The 24,496-nt window shown below is 44.1% G+C and overlaps 1 protein-coding gene and 1 pseudogene across 5 annotated transcripts; both read right to left on the reverse strand.

The window, feature by feature from the left end:
• Nucleotides 1-2,007: 2,007 nt before the first annotated feature.
• On the reverse strand, nt 2,008-24,488 carry SLC25A15 (solute carrier family 25 member 15). 4 transcript variants are annotated; one of them, XM_088667170.1, is made up of 8 exons: nt 13,123-13,251; nt 10,715-10,843; nt 10,063-10,195; nt 8,616-8,874; nt 7,320-7,457; nt 3,877-4,046; nt 2,953-3,111; nt 2,008-2,282 (listed from the first exon to the last, which is right to left on the reverse strand). In XM_088667170.1, the coding sequence occupies exons 4-8, from the start codon at nt 8,819-8,821 to the stop codon at nt 2,161-2,163; spliced, it is 795 nt and encodes a 264-aa protein (XP_088523296.1). In that variant the 5' UTR covers nt 8,822-8,874; nt 10,063-10,195; nt 10,715-10,843; nt 13,123-13,251; the 3' UTR covers nt 2,008-2,160. The 4 variants fall into 4 exon arrangements, with proteins under 4 accessions (XP_088523296.1, XP_034966106.3, XP_060128367.2 ...); XM_035110215.3 differs by lacking the exons at nt 10,063-10,195; nt 13,123-13,251 and adding an exon at nt 24,174-24,488; XM_060272384.2 differs by lacking the exon at nt 10,063-10,195.
• LOC118082548 (WD repeat-containing protein 5 pseudogene) lies at nt 21,704-23,429 on the reverse strand (annotated as a pseudogene). Its single transcript, XR_015949301.1, has one exon. The product of XR_015949301.1 is annotated as a WD repeat-containing protein 5 pseudogene (transcript).
• Nucleotides 24,489-24,496: the final 8 nt, after the last annotated feature.

Genomic DNA, 24,496 nt, shown 5'->3' on the forward strand with positions numbered 1-24,496 from the left:
TAGTACCCTTTTTTTTTTTGCTGATGTGCCGTGGATGTTCCTGGAACTGGGAGGCTTGGGATACATCGGCCGTTATATTGGCAAACTGACCACTTCACTTGCACAGCGGACTCCCTTCCTGGACTTGTTATTTGGAACTGGAACTTGCTCAGCCTTGTTGTGATCTACTTGCACATAGGCCTCCAGACGTTTGGATGGCTCAAGGACTTGACTTCAGCAGTGTGATGTTATTATTAAAGGTTACCGTTTACCTCTAAAGCAGAGATGGTGGCCTGCCAGATTACGTTGGAACTGCAAGTCCCACAAGTCCAGCAATAATGAATGTGACTAGTGTTGTGGCTCTGCAGCTATTGTTTGTCTGGAGGTTATTCATCCCTGATTTAATGACACAGAATACAAGCCACTCATCCTACCCAACCCATTGCAACAGCAGTCAAATTGGAATGTTCTGCCCAGACCTTGAAGAGGCTCATGGATTCAACTAGATTCCTGAATTCTAGACCTCACGTGGGATTAGAGTTGACCTGAAAGATAGCACTGTCAAAAAAACTCCTCAAATTTGCTAAGTGGGCTACTGTTTACAGCAGCGTAAACGTAAAGGGACCCATGACCATTAAGTCCAGTCGCGGACGACTCTGGGGTTGCTGCACTCATCTCGCTTTACTGGCCGAGGGAGCCGGCGTACAGCTTCCGGGTCACGTGGCCACTATGACTAAGCCGCTTCTGGCGAACCAGAGCAGTGCACAGAAACGCCATTTACCTTCCCACCGGAGCGGTACCTATTTATCTACTTGCACTTTGATGTGCTTTCGAACTGCTAGGTTGGCAGGAGCAGGGACTGAGCAACAGGAGCTCACCCCGTCAAGGGGATTCGAACCGCCAACCTTCTGATCGGCAAGCCCTAGGCCAGGGGTCAGCAATCTTTCAGCTGTGGGCCGGTCCACTGTCCCTCAGACCTTGTGGGGGGCCGGACTATATTTTGAAAAAAAAATATGAACGAATTCTTATGCCCCACAAATAACCCAGAGATGCATTTTAAATAAAAGGACACATTCTACTCATGTAAAAACATGCTGATTCTCGGACCGTCCGTGGGCCGGATTGAGAAGGCGATTGGGCCGCATTCGGCCCACAGGCCTTAGGTTGCCTACCCCTGCGGATTAGACACAGCAGTTTAGGCCATATTAAATTTGCTGTCTTTAAAAAGACAAACTTCTCTCCCACTTTTACACACCAGTAATTTTGTTTTTTCCTAAAGAAAAAGGCAATATTACTTTGAGATATTCTGAGAAGTATGCACACAAAAGACGGAGCAAAACAGCTGTGTAAAACTCTGTAGCGATACAGAAAACTCAGATGTGAATATAAGCTACTGCACTTAACTGCAGGATTCAATTTCTTGATTTCACCAGCAACATAAGAGCAGTGACATTGTGCTATCATATACGGGGCAGCTTGTGCTTCCATGCATTAGCTACTGTTTAGTGCTGGTTTATGGGGACGCGGGTGGCGCTGTGGTCTAAACCACTGAGCCTCTTGGGCTTGCCAATTGGAAGGCCGGCAGTTTGAATCCATGTGATCGGGTGAGCTCCCATTGCTCAGGCTCCCTCGGCCTGAAAAGCGAGTAGAGCGCAGTATCCCATAGTCGCCTTTGACTGGATTTAACCATCCAGGGGTCCTTTACCTTTTTACTTTTACCTTGCTTGCCTTTTAGTGCTGGTGAGTCACATAAGCAAATTGGCCAAGCCAGTTGTACAGAATTCTTAACGTCATTTGGCTTCCCAACAGATTAATTCTGGACAGGTGTTTCTCTGCTCTTAAGGCATAGAAGTTGTTATAACCTGACAGAATTAAATTTGTTACTTTAACATGCTTTTTTTTAATAAAAAAAACAAAACACAGCACTGCTTTTATAACTCTTGTATTAGTTGACCATCCAAGCTCTCTTAAAGAGATCTTATTATCTGCAGTTGTCTAGGCAATGAACCACAAAGTAACCACAAAAAGTTTAGGGAAAAAACCCCAACATATTTATTTAAAACATCAGATACTTTAAAAAATAAAACCAGACTCTTTAAAACATGATTATTATTATTTTGTTCTTGCAGCAGCTCTCATGACCTATAAAGGTTTCCAATTATTAGTCTACAATAAAAAATATTACACATCTAACTGGTTCATCATCAGTTTTCGACTGTACTCATAGGCAAGGAACAATGCACCATTGGCTGGGAAAGCTCGAATCATAGTAGGTTTCAGTCCTGAATACAAGGCAAAGATACCTGTCAATAAGAGTTAAAGTGTTAACAAAAGCTGTTTCTTGGAACCAGTCTCCCTCCTGTTTCTTAAAAGCTTAGGTGCAACTATAGCATTTTAAAAAATGTGGAATAATGGCATTATTTATATTTAGAATAGTATAAACTACCCATGACCCCGAGATTAAGAGCCTCATGCTCTACTGCCTTAGCTATACCAGAGGGCTTACATACTGCTATTCAGAGTAAATCCATTGAAATTAATGGACCCATGTTAGTCGTAGCCATTAATTTCACTGGGTCTACTCTGAGTAAAAGTTAGTTGCATGCAACCCATACTGCTTAATACCAAAATGGAATTCATTTTATGATGATGATTGCCTTAGCACAGGCATAGGCAAACTCGGCCCTCCAAATGTTTTGGGACTACAACTCCCATCATCCCTAGCTAACAGGACCGGTGGTCAGGAATGATGGGAGCTGTAGTCCCAAAACATTTGGAGGGCTGAGTTTCCCTATGCCTGCCTTAGCAGGAATTAGAGGCAGAGATAATAAAATAGTAGAGAGTAGAGAATATATAAATAAATAAAAACAAATCAGAAGACATTTAGTTCTAGGTATAGTCCACAATTTGTGTCAGTATAGATTCCTTGATATTCCCTGTCCCATAGCCCTAGTTATGGTTTCATTTTCTAACCTTCTTTCCGGAGCACACTTGTGAACGTTACCATGAAGCCTGCCTGTTTTCCAGCCATGGAAAGAACCTGAATTCTAGATTTGATGCAGTCGATGGGATATACCGCAATCCAGAGACACATGCCACCAAAACCGCCGCTGATCATCAGTGCCACAGGACCTACAAAACAAAGCAGAGGTGGCCTAAGACGTCTCGGCATCTGAAGCAAAACATCCATCCATTTCCCTCACTCTAGTAGTGTAAAAACTAATTGTACACACACACACACACACACACGGACTGGGAAAAGACATGCACAAACACTACAAGATGCATTAAATCTCCAAGGGAAGGTTAGCAGGCAGATATAGATTGGACAGATGGGGAGTTGATTTTAATCGTATGATACCTGTCTTTCCATTCCTACTTCATTGTCCTTTTGGCCTCCCTTGGGATGTGCTCTCAGCTGAGCCTCTGTGTGTGCCGCTAGCCAGCTGTTGAGATGAGTGGTGTCTGCTGTATTTCAGGGAATGAGGACAACACTTGCCTCTCTCAAATGCTCTTGCTTTGGGGCAGGTGAGACCAAATTCATAACTGAGGAGGATGTGGTGGTGTCAAAGAGCAGGTGTAGGATTCATCTCTACAACCACAATATGTGTAGGATGTGCATCCTCTTAACACCCCATCACTAGTGCTGCATGTAAAAATATATTCCAGTAATCCAGTTTCCTAAGAAATCGTCCAATTGCCGATCAGTGAATTTTGAAAGAACATGGCTGGCTGCAGAACCAAGTCGATGCACTTCATTAATATTTGTTTATGGAAGGATTGCAAGAGTTTCATTCCCAACATTAGAAACACTGTAAAAAAAACAAACTATGGAAGGTTGCTCTATCAGAACTAGTTAGACTCATTTAAACACCCTTAACAAGTCAAACAACATACCTAATTCCTCTTTTGGCCTTCCAAATGCAAAAAACGTTCGGCTCAGTTCATAGCCTCCAAAGAACAAAAAATAGCCTGGGATTTCACGCAGCAAAGTGCTGGACCAGCCACGGTAGAATCCAATGGGACCGTCCTTTTTCAGAACACCTTTCACTACTGACCAAACTGTACTAAGAAAGGAATAAGACTGTCAGGAACAGTTACGTAAACGGAAACTCTGTGAAAAGTTTTTTTGAAAGAGTGGTGCCTTTTGCTCAAGGCCTTGTATACACAAGCACAAGGCTGGCAGAAGCACAATTGGGAACGTCAAGCTCCTGTCCTAGAAGGTGCTGAGATAACGAAATAATCACAGAAAATTAAATCGGAGGCTTCCGTTCCTCAAGAATCAAGTCCAGCTTTATCTGTGGTTTTGTACGATTTAGACATGCAAATGTCCAATCACTGGTTATCTCAGATGAAAATTTTCGTCTCGAGTTGCCAAAGGATCACAGTCTGAGCTCTAGATACATCTCTAGATACATCTGAGGCCAAGCTCTACAGCAGGGTTTCCCAAACATGAGTCTCCAGCTGTTTTTAGACTACAACACCCATCATCCTGCTAGCTAGGGATGATGGGAGTTGCAGTCTCAAAACAGCTGGAGAAACACGTTTGGGACACACTGCTCTACAGGCATAAGTGAATCACAGCCTCCTGTTGAAGGGAGAAACTTGCCATAATTAGGATAGAAACATGGAGATCCCTGAATAAACACCCCACCCCACACCTTTTGGCAGGCATAGCCTTGCTACCAGCTCCATCTTTATGAAATCACCATCTCTTGCGGTTTGGCAGGGACAGACAGACAGACACACAACTGCCCAAGCTTATCACAGGGCCTTTTGCTGCTTCTGGACTGGGATGTGGCCCATGCAGGCCAGGCAGCAACTATATATATACCATATCACACACATCCCTGGCCGACATGTAGTGATAAAATACGGTAGTTCCATTCCCATACAGGAGATTTTTGAGCCCTTGCCTTTGCAGAAGCCAAACAGCCAGGGGGGAATTCCTTATCTTCTCTCCCTATTGCCAGCCATCGTTTTGCTTTTATTAAAGCACGATTTAATGTTTTTCCTTCCAACGTTCTTTTGCATAGATTTTCCAAGGGTCAAGCCTTGGTTTTGTGTCCGTGCGATAACCGTTCGATTGAATCCCTCCACCATATAGTGTTTACTTGCCCTCTATATAGTGCTGCTCAGAGAAATCTCTTGAGTCCACTAGCCCAAAAACTGGTCGGGTATCCGGCAGAGGCACACCTTGCCTTCTTATTGCAAGACACAGACCTGGTTGTCACCTTGCAAGTGGAAATTTTTTAAACTTCTGTTCTGTCTTATAAAGAGACGTAATGGTCTCCTGGACGAAAACTGAAACTCTTTTATTATATCCTATCCCTGATTTTGTATATTTTCCTAATATTTTATTTCTATCCATATTTTATTTTATTAATCGTACCTCAATTACGAGTGCCTTGGTTGCTTCTGTATTTTTATGAGCTTAAAGCTGAAATAAACTGATTCTGATTCTCAGGGGGGAATTCCGGGCTTTAATTCTCTGCCATGCCTTTGCCTGCAATTCAGCTACAGCAAAGATGCCTCATCCCTAAGACTGAGTGGGCAGCAATTCAAACTCTGTTTCAGGCAGCAATCATGGCAGCCTTTTATCCGAAGGATGATGCTTCCCAACAAGGGCGGCAGTAATCTCTAGCCCATGGACCTTGTTACAGGTCCCAATTTGGCTTGGATGTCTGTTTCCTCAAACCACACCCAACACCGTAGGTGGAGCTGGGTGTGGAGCAGGCGAGGTCATTGCTTTCAAGGAAACATTGGAGCTGAAACTGAGCTCCCAATTATCCTTTTGCAAGCTGGGCTCAACTGGGACAAGCTGCTCTCCATCTACATACTGAAGCTGAGCAGAGTGGAGGAGATGCAGGGCTTCTTCCAACCGTCAAAGTCGGCCCTTGGGTGGTGGGGGAGATAAGTTCGCCACCCGCTTGATTTAAACCCTCCCTTTACCACTGCTATTAAAACACTTCTGTGTTTTACAACACCCCTTTAGACTATCCGGCTCAGCCAGGACTGCTCTGTGTGTGTTTATTGTAGCAATGTTATGCCCTCACATATACAGTATTTGCAAAAGAACCCAGGAGGAAAAAAGGCTCCTACTTTGAGGAAAAAGTGCTACTGCAACGGATGCAAGACCTGAGATGAATTGGGCCAAAGCATATGCAAGGCTGGATATTAAGAGGGGAAAGAACCAACAAGAGTCTTTGAGGCAGGCCCAACGGAAGTAGCAGCTTGCAACAACATCTCTACAAGCAGTACAAAGGATTAACTGTCAGAACAGGTGTAGCCCATAGCTGCCAAGTCCGGGTCGTAAAGATCCGGGATCGGCAGCGCGCGCATGATCGGAAGTTGCGTGACGCAACTTCCGGTGGCGCTTCGCCCTTCTATGGGCATCAGAAAATGGCGGTGCCAGCGCCAGAAGTCGCTTCCGCGCATGACTGGAAACACGTAAAAGCGACTTCCGGCGTCGCCATTTTCTGATGCCCATAGAAGGGCGAAGCGCCACCGGAAGTCGCGTCACGCAACTTTCGGTCATGCGCGGAAGCAACTTCCGGCGCCGGCGGTGCCATTTTCTGGTGCCCATAGAAGGGCAAAGCGGCACCAGAAAAATGGCCGCCGGGAAGAAGCAAATTTAAGGGAGAATGCCGGGATATATCACCAAACGGGAGACCGCCGGGAAACAGTAAGAAAAAAGGGGTTTTCCAGGCGGATACGGGATACTTGGCAGCTATGGTGTAGCCTGCTGGCTAAGAAACAGAACTACAAAACAGTATGTCTCTGGTTTAATCTAGCCTCTCCAGCGAACCTGCTAGGCAAGTAGCCACACATATCTTGAACCTACCCATCTGCAACATGAGAGGGATGAGAATACTGACATAGTTGTAAGGGCAACGCATGTGAAAGAATCTGAATGCTCAAAAGGAGTGTGCGGAAATGTTAAGTATTACTATTAATGGCTTTGGGGCATGTGCACTTAATAGATTTTGTTGCGTACAGCACAAAGCATTGTTCTGGACAGGAGCTTCTAAACCAGGGGGCGGCAAAGTTGTGGCTTGGGCCAGTTCACAGTCCTGCAGACGCCGCGGTGGGCCAGAGTGCGCGTGCAAGCACTATTTCCGGCACGGAGGAGGCGCATGCAGCTTCCCATTGGCTGAAGGAGCTTCCTGCAGCCAATGGGAAGCCGGCCAGCATTGCGGAAGGCAGTCCCCGCTCTGTTCCAGGCCGGTTTAGCGTGGTGCACGGGAGCAGACCAAGCGGGCAGCTGGGGGTCCATGGGCCAGTATCACTTATGGCCTATGGGCCTTAGGTTACCGACCCCTATTCTAAACAACACTTACTTCTGTCCGTGCACGATCTTCCCAGATAACTGCATTTCGTACATGGTCTGCAGGCGACACTTCACAAGTTCTGTGGGGCAGAGGACCAAGGTGGCAAAGGCAGAAGCAAAGGAGCCAGCAGCAGCATTGTGAAGGTCACTGCAAGAAAGACAAATTGTATTTGGCACATGGGAGTCAGAAGCCTTGACTTGCATCACAACGGTGGCCGTGCAGAGTTCCAGTTCTCCCTGCAGAGGAGCACCTTATAACAACAGAGTGGTCCCACACACAGAAGCAGGGGACACTGGTAGTACAAGGATCAGGGCATCTGGCTTCCAATGCAGAATCAGTGTAAGAAGAGATGTTACTGAATCAAGTACAGTGGTACCTCGCTAGACGAATGCCTCACAAGACGAGAACCTCGCAAAACGAAAGCGTTTTGCGACTTCAATGGAGACTCGCAAGACGAAGTTTCCTATGGTGCGCTTCGCAAGACGATTCTTTTTCGTCCCATAGGGTGCCTCGCAAGACAAAATCCCCCCCCTCTTGTGAGGCACCCTATGGGAAACCGCACTTCAATGCATTCCTATGGAAGCCGCTTCGCAAAACGAATTTTTCGCTATACGAAGCTACTCGCAGGATTAAATTAAATTTGTCTAGTGAGGCACCACTGTAGTCCAGCCCAGCTGTCAGGCAGGATATGGTATAACTGAAGTTGATGCCTTTCCTATCAAACTCCTCTAGCAAACTTCTAAGGAATTTCCCAGCCACAAGAAGCAACTTATTCCATAAAGCTACAATGGGGCGAGTCCAACCAAGACTCAAAACAGATTCACTAAAATTAATGGACCAAAATTAGTCATTTCCATTAGTTTCAGTGGGTCCATTCTGACAAACATTGGATACAACCCAATTATCTTAAAATTTCATTTACATCCTCTCTCCCTTAATCTTCCTTTCTCTGTTAAACATGTTTGAGAATAGAATCACATACAGCTAATATATTTCTTCACATGCTGTATGTTGATGTTGCTTTCGTTTTTCCATAAATGTTCTGCTATATAAAATATTAACATGTTATATGACTCCCGCCCCCTTTCCCTTATGCATTGTATGTTTTTCTCCAAGTTGCTTGGAGACCTTCAGGTGTCAAGCAGCTAGTAAGTTTAAAAATAAAAAATACAATAAAATAATCAAGCCATGCATTGTGCAGCTCGTAAAAGGACTGTGCTCCTAGCCCTGCCTGTTTGGATACTTATTTTTAGCATCTCCTAGTGACAAGAATGGTATGAGGGAAGAGGGAAGTCAGTCACCAACCTCAACTCTGCTTTCCTGTCTAGTCCAACGATTCTCCTCACAATGTTTTGGCAAAAGCCGTAACACATGAAGAGCACCGCGTTTTCGGCAATGTTAGCAACCAGAGCCGGGGTGGTGCCCTTGTAGAAGCCTCGAAACCCCACTTGCTTGTAAGTCTTCACAAAACAGTGCACAAGCCCTTGGTACATGGCAGGGAATGTCTGCATTTTCACCTTGGCGGTATCGAATGGCTGGCCAGTAATCACGCAGGCAGTGCCTCCTACACACAAAAAACCAACAATCGTTTGCAAACGTGAGAAGTCTCTCTGCGACAGCACAAATTTAATCTCTTCACTCACCAATGCCCCTTATTAAAATATGGATTAAGGTTTTAAATAACTTTCCTTAAGTAATATATTGTTTCAGCTATATTTCGTAAACCATACTGGAATCTTAACAGAGGAAGGGCAGTTTTTTTATAAAAAAAATGAAACAAAGCAAATAAAGCAAAATGCAATAAGTTTCTGAGAGAGCTAAAATTATGATTGAGAAAAAGGGATGTGGCATGCTTAAAAGTAGCAACTGCTAGAATGAATAGGCACTGCACTACTTAATTCCACAGAATACTACCAATTAATTTCCTTTCAGTACAAATGCACGTGCTGCAAAACTGTAATATCAAGAGCCAGAATGACTTGAGTCCAACAGTGCAGTGGTACCTCGGTTCTCGAATGAAATCCGTTCCGGAAGCCTTTTCGGCTTCTGGAACATTTGAAAACTGAGGCACGGCTTACTATGGGTTGCAAGATCTTCTTGCACTCAGTGGAAGCCGCATCACACATTCAGGTTCCGAAAAACATTCGGAAATGGAAGCATTTATTTCTGGGTTGTCGCCCATTGAGAACTGAAACGTACAACGGAGGCATTTGGGAACCAAGGTTCCATTGTAGTTAAATAGCCACATCCTCTCTGAACTACTGTACTTTAGCATTGTCAGGGGGTGGGGGAGAGGGATGGGATAGCCTCACTATGAGGCCCTGAGCCCCTTTGGCAGAACAATGGGGCACGTGTAAGAAATGTAATATAATAAAAACCTGATACTATATGATGTTTCTTCTGAACAGTGTTTGCAAAAAGAGTGGGCAGCAATAGCCTGACTTTTCTCATCCCCCCTCCCAGTGTGCAGTGCAAACACATTGGTGCAAAATGCCTAGAGACCTATATTGTGGAGGCACTGTCTCCCTAAGGCCAAAGGCCTGAAGTGGCTGAATTTGGAGGAAAATAGTGCTGGCTTCACTCCTGGCCCATGAAACCAGGCTCCCCCAATTGCTGCCAATTATTGGTCAAAGTATTCTTAGACAACATCAGCAGGTTTGATATTTACGCTAACTTTCAAAGAAAAATTAGACAGCTGTTCTTTTGAAATAATGCTATTACCTTTAAAAAAACTGATTTATTTTATCCTCACCACAGCACTGTGAAGGGGGTTAGGCTGACAGTAACTCAACATCACCTAATAAGCTCCATGACTTAGTGAGGATTTGAACCTGGGTCTTGCAGCTCCTAGTCTGGCACTCAACTGGGTTCCTGTTTGGAGATGCCTGCAATTACAGTGGGCAGGCAGTGGGAGAAACTTTTATATAAAATAAAACACTTTTATATAAAATAAAACACAGCCTGATGAAATAAAAAAACAGTAAGATGCTATTTGCACAGTAGTACTCTTGGAATATTTGACTGCAGACTAATAGCAGGACTGGTGTACTAACCCTGTATTGGTTCAATAACGTGAAACACAGAAAACAACTTTATCTTGTCTCTGGTTGCCTTTATTGCTCAACTTTTATTTGTGACGTATTTTGAAATGTTTGTGAAAGCTAACACTAAATGAATTCAGAGCCACAGCTGGAAAATTATTAAGACAGACACGTTTACAGTTTTACCTTTCAGCAATAGCCAAGATTTCACTGAAGGAAAGCAACACAACAGAAGCTGGTAATGCATGGTGGAGTCAACAAGTTATCTCCTTCAGCACTTTTAAGGACCTGCATTTCTGTCACCCGGAGAAGGGCTATCAGTTTCTAAAGGATCTTGCGAAAATAGGATTTCTTCAGACTTACCTACAGCCCCTGCTGTGAGGTCAATGGCAGCTTGGATGACGGGGTTCGTTTTCATGTTTCCCAGTGGTTTTGTGGTGGCTCTAAATCATCAGGTTTGCTGCAGCCCACAGGGAGATGTGATGGGTACCCCTAAAAGGGTGGAAAGAAGAAAATGATTGTGCCTGCACATTGAAACAATTATAGCGAACAACATTGAACAAAAGGATTAACAAACATAAAACAAGACTTGAATATGATATAGTTTTAGCTTTTAGACTTACAGTTATGAGAAAAATAAAGTACACCCTTTTTGAATTCTGTAGTTTTACACATCAGGACATAATAACAATAAACCTGTTCCTTAGCAGGTCTTAAAATTAGGTAAACACAACCTCAGGTGAAAAACAACACATGACATATTACACTGTGGGCCAATATTCCTCCATAACAGGAGGCAGGGGGACAACAACACCTTGCTGAGGGTTAAGAATCTTACCAATAACAGCAACCCACCAGTGTCACACATACACACTCAAAACCTTATCCAGTTGTCATCCCCATATGTCTAGGCCTGTCATGAGTGTGTGTACGTACCATAATTATACAGTCATACCTCATGTTGTGTCCGCTTTAGGTTGCGTCTTTTCAGCTTGCGAACGCAGCAAACCTGGAAGTGTTTACTTCCGGGTTTCGCCGCACGCACATGCGCAGAAGCGTTCTGCGCGCTTCGCGTATGCACAGAAGCACTCTATTGCGCTATTGTGCGTGCGCAGAAGCGCCACTCTGGTTGCGGACTTTTCGGGGTGCGAACAGCACCCTGGAACAGATCGTGTCCGCGACCAGAGGTACCACTGTACAAATTATAATATGCATGGATATGATAGTTTAAAAATACATTGAGATTCAGGGACCAGGAGAAGGCTGTGAGAATGTACGATCCCTTTATTAAATAAACAATCTAGTAGATGAGGACCAGTACAGACAAAAAAGCACACTATAAAAGGGAAGCTTTAGCACACACTAAACTGTGCTGCAGTAACTTTATCCTATAATACCATGTGTTTCCCCCAATCCTTCTAATTCCTAATGCAACCTACTTAAACACAAGTACTAGGTAGTCATGCTGGGTCTGCAAGAATTGCCAGAATCAAAGGATTCAGACAAAGCCATATTAAAAGCAAAAGTGCAATGGGGAACATTTTCATGTATCAACTGTTCTCAACCCTTACCAAAGTGAGCCTGCAAAACAAAAGAATAAAACTTGAACATCCTTTCCAGTAACGCCACAGCGGAGAACAGTTCATATATATATATATATATATATATATATATATATATATATATATATATACTGTACTGTATATATATGGGGTCACGAAGAGTCGGACACGACTAAATGACTAAACAACAACAACATACTGTACATAAAAGATGGTTGTACAATCCTTAAGCATTCAATATTTTTAAAAAACTTTATCCCCATCAACACCATCAGTCCAGAGCCAGGACTGGAGTGCCCAATGTCTGGATGAAAAGGGGAAGTTCATGTAGTGAATTAACCACTTTGGTTAATCAATTAGTTATTGTTTTTTATTATTAACAAATAAACCACTTATACTGTCACACAAAAATTGATTTCTAGCCTCTCTCCCAGGTTCAGAAATTGCTGCCATTCCAACAGAAAAACAACTCAGCAATCTCTTTAGAGAATGGGAATCTTACTAATCTCAATGAACTACCAAAACCAAAAGGATATGGAATCTATCTATGGGTGGATTTGAGCTAGTGAAAAGCACTTCTTGCCCATGTAAGTAAGAAAGAAGACACACCCAATTTTCAGTGATCTCCTGTATTTATCACTCTCATGCCCAACTTTCCATAGGCATCTGGTTGGACATAGAAATCATTAAAAATGATTGCCGAGTGCTTGCGGATATATATTTAATATCATTTTTTAACATTATAATTGTTTAGCATTACCTGGCATTGTCAGGTGGTCAAACTGAAATCCCTTGGTTTTCCTAAAGCACTTTATGTGCATCTTCATCAAATGCAGACTTACCAAGCTAACTGCTGTCCAGCCTCCAAAATAACAGCAGGTGTGAATTCCTCACACCCAAAACCACATTTTTAAGACCCGTCACCGGAGAAATTTGCAGAAAATTAAGTTGCATCCCCTAAAATGAGACGCCTGCTGCTGCTGCTGCCAAAGCAAGGGCACCACGCAAGTTTTGTGGCCTTGCAAGGCGGAGAGGTGCAAGGGCTCGGGGGCTTCCCAGGCGCCGAGGCGGGATTACGCACGGGCGGAAAATGCGCGCCCGGCCTGGGCGCACGCTCCAAGCAGCTGCTCTCCAAGGGGCGCCCGGCTCGGCCGGTTCGTGCGCCACGTGGGCGCCTGTTGCTGAAGGACGCCAACCTCGCCGCCTTACCTCCAGCAGCTGCGCCTCGCCACCGACTCGCCCGCATCGCCTGCACCGGACCCCTCGGGTTGCCCTCCGCGGCTCCTTTATAAACCAGCCGGCTTTGGAGACGCGCGCCCGGCGCCTCCCGCTTGGCGAAAAGAGGAGGAGGAGGAGGAGCTCCTCCTCTTGCTGCGCGGCCTGGGAAGCGGAACCCGAAGCCCGCCCCGCCAGGGGACGAAGCTGGCCGGCGGCTCCACAGTCACCCAGGAGGCGGGAACTAAGGCTGGGAAAGAGGCCTTCGAGTCTGCGCTCCAAGCGGTGGACTCCCATAACCTCTCCACTGAGGGGAACTGGAGGCAGATAGATAGATAGATAGATAGATAGATAGATAGATAGATAGATAGATAGATAGATAGATAGATAGATAGATAGATAGAATTTAATTTTCTGTTTTACAATTTAAAGTACTCATTTTTACATCCTTAAGATACCAATGACTTCCCTTCTTCACTTTCCATAACTCATTTTACATATCATAAATCGCTGCATATTTTACAAAAGCTATACCATTCAGTACTCCATTATTACATCCATCAATACTTATTTACACTGTTGAATTTATCTTAATGCTGCCAGCGTTTTCAGCTATACACTGTTATTTCCCATATATTCAATAAACGTTTTCCAATCTTCTCTAAACGTATGTCGTTCTTTTCTTGTTCTATATATTAAGTCTGTGAGCTGCGCGTATTCTGTCAATTTGAGTTGCTATTCTTCTTAGTTCGTACCTGTGGGGAGATCGCAACAAAGAACACAGCGGGAGACAGAATGTGGATCCGGAAGGTCGCCCAGAATGAAAGCAGGCACCCCCTTTTATTGTAAAGTTTCAGAACTGTCAATGATTAACTAGAGGTGCATCCTTCATCCAATGACAAGTGGTCAACTCCAAAAGAGGTGGTGTCCTTGCATAGGTCACATCCTGCCAACACCCCAAAACTCCGCCATAGAGGAAGTGCCTGGTCCTCACATACTTCTCAGACCTCGCCCTGTCACATGCCTACTCCTTAAACATCCCCCTCCTCTCAATCTTGTGACTCTTGGGGTTTTTCCACCACTCTGCCATTTTCCCATTGTCTTCCTCCTAACCTGGGTCTGACCCTTCAGGCTTGGACCAGCCTCCCCTGTTCTAACCTACTCTAACCGGTTCCATCAGGATCCTCCCAACTCTGGCCAGCCCAGTAGTGACCTGCTGCCCTCTAATGTCCCCCTGACCCAACTTGTGGATGCGTGTTTGTGCATACTGACGTACAGGAAGGTTTGCCAGCACTGTACGTTGTGTTTGATAGCTGAGGGTTTTGATAGCTAGCTTTTATCTGATGCGGTTTGCCAGCATCAATCTAAAATCACTGCTACATCTCACCTTTTCTTTTCTTAAAATGTGAAGAGTGTATGAGCAGGGCAGAAATACTCTTAAACCTGAATGGGAACAACTCTTGTGCACAGACAGTTGCTTTACGGGTGCAACCTGTCAAAAGTAACCAGTGCATTGCAACATTGTAAACTTTGTTATATGAATAACTTATATAAATAACTTTATACAACCTTTGTATATACCTTCGTAGCAAAAATACAAACAAACACTGTAACTAATAGTGCAAAAGAAAGTGTTCAGTCTCTCAAAGCGAGGGCTCCAAAACGTATGGTTTCTTTTCAAACTGCAACAATGTAACTTCACCCTCAACGGAGGGAAAATGTCTCCTACAAACACTGAGCTAAGTAACTTGCATTCCCTAGCAAAGGGAAGGTGCTTGCCTTGAAACTTTGGTCAGAGTCCATAGTGTCCATTACCGGAAGCGTGCATAGCTGTGGTCTATTGGCCTCACAGAATTTGCAGCGAGGCAGGAAAATACTGCAAGTAAATGGTTTTTTGGTGTAAGGTCCATGTTATGTGCTCTCAGTGAAATGACAGCTTATGCGGACAGCGATTTAACCATTCCCCAGGTCACTTGGTGATGTTGAAGCGGAACTCGATTGCGGTCTCTCAGTGGTGAGTCCCGGATCCAGAGCACTGCGAAGTCTGGCAGTGGATTCAGCATCTGCAGTCCTTGGCACCAAGCCATCTTTCCACAGACCGAGCTGGAAGCCAAATTAAATTTCCTGCTGGAGAAAGCACACTTGCGCAGCCACGCCCCCATGTCAAAAAAGGGGCGGGTCCTACCCAAGACAGATTAGGCAAAAGCGTATAGCTGACCATTGGCTGAGGATAACTTGTCCTTTGGCCAGAATGGTCATCTACAGGTGTGGACAAATGATTTGAAATAAATTTGAAATAATATTTAAGAATAATTAAGTAATTAAATGATTTTAATTTAATCTAATCTAATTTAATAATACTTTAACCATCACCATACAATCCTATAGGTATTCCTCCTTTTTTATTTTTGTTTGAAAGCTGACATGTGTGGAACTGCAATAATTGTAATATCCTGCTTAAAGGTAAGCAAGCGTGGATCTGCAAAGACGCTTGCAATGACATGGAGAGACTGACCATACTCTCTCATTCTTTAGAAGAAGAATAACATTAACTAAATCTAGATCTATCAAAACTTTACATCAAGAGATATCAATCTCTATGGGTAGCTAAACATTATTAATACATCACTGGAGATCTCTGAAGAAGAAAATAAACAAAGGGTAATGATTTGCACTGAACCCTTTAAAAAGAACAATAAAAGTTAGCATGGAGAGAAAATATGTAACCAAATGTGGATTGATTTAAAGCAAGGTTTGCCTCTCCAAACCTGCAAATGAGACACAAACCTAAAAAATCAGCTGCCAATTAAGAGGTAATTTAATTTTGATGATTCACTCCTGGATTTTAAAAGGAGTGAGCATATTTATAAGCCAAATCTAGCCAAATATAACCATTTTGCATTCTGTTTGAGGTTATCAAGGGATTTTTGATTTATTCTTACAAGGAGGTTCAAAAAATCACAAAAAGGTCCAAGAATCTAACATTTAAGAGAAAAATAAAACTCTAATGCTGTACTATTGGGAAAGGAATCTCCAGAAATTATCCAAAGGATAAACTGAAACAGAAATATCCTGCCTTCATGAGATAAAAATACTTTAAATCAAGAGACAATGACTCCTGTAAGTAAGGAATATTATTAATCAAACAAGCTTGTTCCTGGAACTTCCTTCAGAGAAAAAATCACAGTTAATTGGTGGTTGCTTGAGCATGTGCAGAGGACAAATCTGTGAAAGGAAAACAATGAGCCAACGCTCACACACAGAGAAGTAGGATTTAAACACCTCTCCAGATATTCACCCAGCTCACCCAGTGCTAAAAGAAAGAATTAAATTTTGGAGGGGAAAAACATTAATTTATCAAATACAGTATTCTTCTGAAAATGAATTTTAGCCAGAGTCTGAAAAGGAAAAATTCTATGAAGAGTAATCAGAAATAAATTTCTTACACAAAGATAGAAATCAGATTTAACTAGACTACATAGAGAAGAGGTAAGACTCCCATGCTCACACCTATAAATGGGAAATAAAGTACACAGCAAAAATCAGCTACCAATTCTACAATTGAAGACTCATTTTAATGCAAGCAGTGAAATCCTCTGGAGTTGGGCTACTGGCAATGAATTGGGTGGTTCTTGAAAACAAATGTAAACAATGAGTTTTCCAGCATTCCCCATTCTTTAACCAAATCTAAAACTATTAATACATAAATGGGTATAGGGCAACCATGCATTTGAAAATGAAGGGAAAGAATTTATAATAAAAACAACAACTAAAACCTGTGGAAGTCTGCATCACTTTCAAATCAGAGAGTTGAAAGAATCAGACAACTAATTGAGGTGTCTGACTGCAAAAAGGTGTTGCCTGAGCTTGCACCCCAGCTCCATTGAGAGCGTGGAGAGAAACAGGCAGCAGAAGCATTACAGCAGCTGCAAGGAAGATGACACACAACAGCTTAGGCAAGGAAAGGAGGCTACTAGGATTTACTGTGCGCCTCCATTTCCTGTACTACGGTAGTTATCAAAGGGCTGTTACCACAAACCATTCAATCACAAAAACCAGCACATTAAATGGACTCTGAAAATTACTGTGGGGGGATAACCAAATGAAACTGATAACCATGTTAACCCCAGAGCAAGCATTGCCCCAGTCATGCAAGTGGAAGATGAATCTCTATAGCCATGAGGAACAGTTCCCAAAAATATACTGAACTCCGGCTCAGAGAACTGACCTACAGTGTATAAACACATTATTAAATCTGCTTTGTCAGTGGTTGAACAGGATGCAAGAAACCCATGTCCATAAAAATGTAAGCCACTCATGACAGTGTGTCCACATCCACCACCTCTCTACGTCTTCGCATGCCACCTGAGCAGCGACCGCAGGAGGAGGAGGGAGGCCAGCACTTGTCCCTGCAAGTTGCAAGTTGCAAGTTGTTGAGGTGGCGGAGGATTCTGCTGCTCCCGCCAAGATGGCGAAAGGCACGAGGAGCAGCAGCAGGAGAAGCAGCAGGAGCCGTGCGAGACCCACAGCAGTGGCAATAGCAAAAAACAAACCCATCAGGGACACAAGGAGGATGAAAAGAAAGCCATCAAAAAACCTTCCAGCTCCACCATCCCCGCTACACTGCCCTCCGTGACCAAGCCATCCAGAGGGTGGCAAATGGTGGCAGCAGGAGAGAGAATGGTAGAGCAAAAAGAGGAGGAGAAAGAAGCAAAAACAAAGCAGCAGCAAAAGCAGCCCTGCCTCTAATTCCTCCCCAGCTAGCATTCCCTTCAGCTGTCCCTTTAAGAAACCCATTCTGAAAGCCTTCCTCCCAGCCTTTTCATGGGGCAAGGAAGAGGCGACAGACAGGTTGTGAGCTTGCAAAGACAATGACGGAGCCATCGCCTTTGAAGCTGACGGGAGGTCAGGAAACTCCCCCGAGAGCTGAAATTCAGATTGAGGTGGCGCCTTGTCATACTTCCCTTGAACCCCCAACATTTCAATTGCATCTCGACACTTCTTCCAGATTGCGATTAACGCAACGGGTGCACGTGGCGGGGAAAGCAGTTGCTTTCCTATTTTGTCCCAGACACGTAAGTCCAGAGACCCTTTTTCACTATACCACGGACATTGTATCCAAATTTCCTGAACTAATTGTTCCAATTCCTGCAAAGTTGCAGTTTCTGTCTGACTAAAATTTTTCAAAACCTGATTCAACTCCTCTGCATGCTTAATTGGAGTTGACATCGAAAACCCCATACTCACGAGAAGCACGAATGCTGAGAGCTCAAAGACTATTCCAGTCTCGTATGAGAAGGGATGATTGCCAGATCGTTATCACGTCGGGGTCACCAGATGTGGGGAGATCGCAACAAAGAACACAGCGGGAGACAGAATGTGGATCCGGAAGGTCGCCCAGAATGAAAGCAGGCACCCCCTTTTATTGTAAAGTTTCAGAACTGTCAATGATTAACTAGAGGTGCATCCTTCATCCAATGACAAGTGGTCAACTCCAAAAGAGGTGGTGTCCTTGCATAGGTCACATCCTGCCAACACCCCAAAACTCCGCCATAGAGGAAGTGCCTGGTCCTCACATACTTCTCAGACCTCGCCCTGTCACATGCCTACTCCTTAAACATCCCCCTCCTCTCAATCTTGTGACTCTTGGGGTTTTTCCACCACTCTGCCATTTTCCCATTGTCTTCCTCCTAACCTGGGTCTGACCCTTCAGGCTTGGACCAGCCTCCCCTGTTCTAACCTACTCTAACCGGTTCCATCAGGATCCTCCCAACTCTGGCCAGCCCAGTAGTGACCTGCTGCCCTCTAATGTCCCCCTGACCCAACTTGTGGATGCGTGTTTGTGCATACTGACGTACAGGAAGGTTTGCCAGCACTGTACGTTGTGTTTGATAGCTGAGGGTTTTGATAGCTAGCTTTTATCTGATGCGGTTTGCCAGCATCAATCTAAAATCACTGCTACAGTACCTTGCTCGTTTTCCATTTGGGGGCTAACAAAACACAGGCCGCAGTAGTGGCATACATAAATAAGCTTTTTTGACACATGGAAATTTCATTCCGAATTATCCCCAACAGAAAGAACAATTCTTTTTTCCAATTCATTACGCATAATTTCATAATGCGTTTTTGTTCTTTCAATCCGTCAAAGGGTCTCGGCTTTCAAAATCTGCCGCCCTGGAATAAAAGTGTGCCCGTAAGAGTCGCTTCCTGCACAGCCCTCCTTTTCATTTTGCTATTACTCTATTTTAATTCTCATCAGAGTTTCACCGCATCTTGCATACAAATACAAAATAAGTGGCATACATAAAGAAGGCAGTGTGTGTCCTTTCTAATTGTTCTTACACTGCCTTTGTTACAACTACTGTACTTCTATTGTACTAGAAGTATGTTGTGCAGGTCTTTAACTCTGTGCTTAAAAATAAACATTTTCCCTTCACTATTTATTGCTGTGTTTTATAGCAAGTGCATCACAAGTACAACACCTCGTGAAATGTATCTGGACCATTTTCAAAGGGGTTGAAACAGTCACCACACCATGCCTTTTAAAATTAAGTTGCCCTCTTGTGACCAAACTGGAGAGATGAGGAAATGTTAAAAGAACCTGAACTGGAACAGAAACAGAATGCATAACAGTTTGACTTTCTAATTGTAGCATGCGAGGGGAAGGTAAATGACCCCTGGACAGTTAAGTCCAGTCAAAGGCGACTATGGGGTTGCAGTGTTCATATTGCTTTCAGGCCAAGGGAACTGACGTTTGTCCACAGACAGCTTTCTGGGTCATGGCTAAACCGCTTCTGGTGCACGGAGGACTGTGATGGAATCCAGAGCGCACGGAAACACCGTTTACCTTCCCGTCGCAGCAGTATCTAACTACTTGCACTAGTATTTGAACCCACCCTTGAAACCTTAGATATTTAACAGAACACTGAAGCTGCTTCTGTTTGTGAAGATCTTCACAGGGAATTTCATGGTTTCAGAGTGCCAATCTAGTCTATACAGTTCATAACCATGATTCAACAAGACTAGGCTTTTGTCCTTCAGGAGAAACGTTAAAATACATTTGATCTGACTTTTAAATGGTCTTTTATTGCTTTCCATAAAATAGAATGATGAAAACGGTAAACAAAAAAACCCCACCACCCTCAAGGAATAGGACAAGAGTAGTCACAGCATTAGTCCTAAAACATCCATGCATGTACTGGTTACCTCTATCTATACTGCTAAACTTTTATATGACTATGCCCACAGTGCACCAGTCAGATTTGGTTGGTGTTTAGGACAGTTCCCCTATGCTGCCACTATAAGAAACATTATTATTTGTATCCCTGGCAACTCTTTTAAAAGGAAAGCTACCCATAGAAAAACTTGGCCAGTTGTTACCATGCTTTCTTGAAGCATCCTAGCTTTATAATCCCTCCACACCTGTGCTTACATTTTGTGCTTTACCGAATTTTAGCCAGGCTTCTTCGTTCCCTGACCCTCATTCCCACAACTATGCTTGTCAACTCTACAAAGTAGACCTTTATTACTTTTCCTCCTCATATCTGGTTATGTTTGTGTAGCTTCCAGGTGTCAAAAATCGCCTTCGGTTGGGGGTATTTCTTTTGGTTTGATGCAAACGGGAAGAACCAGTGACAGGCAGAAAGAAGGGGTGTTGCATTTTTCACCATTATCAGGATATGCAAATAATCCTTCCCTACCTGCCTCAAAGAACCGTCATGAACCTTTTTGTGCAGGTTTTCTTTTCTTTCTTTTGTCCTTGTGCATATGGTGACCAGGTTTGATGTATAAAATATTGATAAGCACAAAGGAGAGGGAAGAACAGGTAGAAAAGGAATATACCAATGTGGAGGGGGGGGTAGAATAAAGCCATACCATTAGCAAATACAAGCTCATACAGTGAGGTTTCCAAGAAAAGAAAAAAGTGTTTTTGTTTTGTTTTTTACATTGAAATAACTGTACAGACTTTGTGAAATTTGCCAGAATATTTTTTTAAGTAAAAACAAACAAAAAGCCACAAGCAAGGACTCTGTAGGACAGAGGTTGAACAGATAATTTGGGGTGGGGTGAAAAGAGTGAAAAGACTTTTACTGTCAAGTAGCAGCTATACGCCGGCTCCCTCGGCCAATAATGCGAGATGAGCGCGCAACCCCAGAGTCGGTCACGACTGGACCTAATGGTCAGGGGTCCCTTTACCTTTTAGCATCTATTGGAGAGCATGATGAATGGTGCATTACACAGAAGGACAAAGAAAGGGTGATTTAATCCCAAGTTCTGGAAATTTGGATGGGTGGGAAATGAGAAGAGGCGCAAGGCAAAAGAACACTTGTTTGGTCACGTTTAAAAAATTGCCTTTAGTAATGAGCCATCTATTTTAAGTTTTATGTACTACGGCCTACCTGCCTGGATCTTTTTTTTTCTTTAAAAATGTTCACCTATCCAGATTCTTTCTAAGTTTATGACTTGGCGGTGGTTGCTGTTAGGAGACAGAGTTCCCTCCAAGCAATGAGGATGCCATCTTATTCTCCAAGGAGAGAATAGTTAATGGCTTCCCAGTAGAAAAGCTGCCAATTCATCAAATAAAACAGAACCTTTTTATTATCCCCCCCCCCACACAAAAAAAGCTATATTTGCCCAGTTTGGAGACAAGCCAAAGAGAGAAGTTCTTTGGGCCAAGACTAGGAGACATAATCTTCTCAGGTTGCTTTGATTCCTGGAAAATGGGTCTTCAAAAAACACAATCACAGACATCCCCCAGCAGTCTCTGAAGTGATGCTGGAAGCATTTTAACAGTCACTCTTCCAAAGTTTAATTGTTTTGTCGTTTTCTAGAGCTGCTGAGGCAATGATGTTCTCCGTTGGATGGCAAGCTGTAGAGATCACAACATCTGTATGCCCTTGCAGCTTCTGTACAATCTCTTTTGTTTGTAGGTTCCAAATGTAAACCAGGTTGTCCTCTGAACCAGACACGATCCACTTTCCACCAGTAACGGAGAAGTTGGCAAAGATGCAATACTTCTCGGTCTTATGGCCTGTGTAGGTCTTTAGGCACTTCCCTTTGCTGTAGTCCCAAAGCTTAAGAGTGTTGTCCAACGTCGCAGCTAGAATATATTTGCCATTGGGAGAGAACTTCACAAAAGACACAGGGGGGTTGTCATCATCGATCAGTGTTTTCAAACACTGTCCTGATGCTGTATCCCAGATTCGGCAGAGGCCATCATAGCTGCTGGACACTATCAGGGAGCCATCACGGTTAAAATGCACCGCTGAAACCGGGTCAGAATGGGCTGGCAGGGTTTTTAGGCACTTCCCGGTTTTGACTTCCCATATCCTCACACTCTCATCAAACGACCCTGAGACAATGAGGTTGGACTGTGGGTTGAAATTGCAGCAGAAGGCATAGTTGCTGTGCCCCTGCAGGGTTTTCAAGCATTTCCCTGAGCTCACATCCCAAATTTTGAGAGTTTTGTCATCTGAGGCAGATACAAGGAGGCTTGAATCAGATGACCAAGCGACATCAGAGATTTCCAGCTTGTGGCCAGGTATGGTTTTCTCAAATTTGCCGTCATAGGCGCCCCAGATTTTTATAAGCGTATCAGCCGAAGAACTAGCCAGCCACTCTCCATTGGGACTGAATTTCACGGATGAGACAGCTTTTGTGTGTCCTGCCAGAGTGAACTTCAGGGCATAGTTTGGTTTTGCAGGGGCAGGCTTGCCCTGATTGGTTGAAGAGGAGGGTGTTGGTTGTGTTTTGGCTGATTCTGAATCCGGCTTCTTCTCTTCCGTTGCCACCATGGCTGTGAAAACTAGCAAGCCAGGACCTGGGCACTTCGCAGGATGGAAGTGCAATTCAAAGGAGCGTGTGTGTCTCCAAGAGGGCCGGGGCAACTTCAGAGCTTCAAATTCTCCACTCAGTTATTAAGCTTGGGGACCAGTCACTGCCTCTCAGCCTGACCTACGTCACAAGTTTGCTGTGCAGATAGAATAGGGAGGTGGGCGGAAAGAACCACGCACACCACTTCGAGCTCCCTTAAAAGCGCCGCTTTCTCCGCCACCGCCACCGCCTTCACCTTAGCGCTCGCCGTGCAGCAGCAGCAGCTCTCGCTTGAGGAAGAGGGGATACACAGCGCCTCGCGCAGGCGCACTGAACGGACCCGTCTGGGGGAAAAGCGACGCACACTCACGGCACCCGCGCTGGCTGCAGCTCGAGGAAAAGCGACGGTAGCAGCGGCAGCTTCTTCTGTGTTTATACTAAAGCATACCTTTAAAGCACATTCGAAACACAGCTTCCCTCCCCACCTCGAATTCTGGGCACTGTAGTTTGTTAAGGGTTACTGCAAATTGTAATTCTGTGAGGGCTAAACTACAGTGCCCAGAATTCTTTGGTGGTGGAGAATGTGCTTTGCATGTGCTTTAAATATATAGTGTGTAGGAAGCAGTTGTGTGACTTCTGTCCCTTGAAATGTCAGGGGGCTTGCCCCGTGGGTTATAATTGCAAAGTTCTGGAGAATCTAGATGAGATCCAGAATTTTCACTGCAGTGGAGTCCCTTAGGATTTTCCCAAACTTGTGCCACAGCTTTTCCATACTGGTGCAAACCAATTCTATGCTTGCTCACCTGGAGTTCCCACCCATTTTAATGGAACTTTCTCTCAGTCCCAGCCTTATTCTGCTGACTTGTCATGGCTTGGCAAATGCGCCCATTGGAAGCACGAGCATGTTTTCTTAGAAGTATGTTCAACGAACTCTCCTTAGTGAACAGTATAAATAGGAAAAGAAGGAAATAAACAAGTGAATGGCAAGTCAGTATGGAGAGAAAGGAAAGAGGAGGACGGGGAAGGAGAAAGAGATGCATGAAGCATGAAATAAAAACCTCTGACAGTAAGAGTGGTTCGACAGTGGAACGGTTTTTAAGCAGAGGTTGGTTGCCCATCTGTCATGGAGATTCCTGCATGGCAGGGGGTTGAGCTAGATGACCCTCGAGGTCCCTTCCAGCTCTACAACCCTCTGATTCTATGACCTGCAACGAGAAACTGGGTCAACTTACCTAAATGTATGCCCGTAGCCGCCAGGAGGAAGCGTGCTGAATCCATAAAGCATCCTATTTACAAAATGCCCATAAGGACGGGAGGAAGAAATAGACAAATACGGATTTATAGGACGCTTGGCTCTAGGTCTTCTTTAGGGCATGACCAAATGATTTGCACGTTGGTTCCCTGTGATCCCAACTCCCTGAAGTCTTGCACTGTATGCCCACTTTTGCCCATTGTTCTTCGGGGAAAACAAAAACAAACAAACAAAAACCCGAAAAAACACTGCACAAAACTCCCCTCGGGCGGCGGAGCCAGCGGGGTATTCATTTAAGCGACG

Source organism: Zootoca vivipara, chromosome 3, assembly GCF_965207765.1.
Source record: "Zootoca vivipara chromosome 3, rZooViv2.hap1.1, whole genome shotgun sequence".
In the NCBI taxonomy this organism is placed as follows: Eukaryota; Metazoa; Chordata; class Lepidosauria; order Squamata; family Lacertidae; genus Zootoca; species Zootoca vivipara.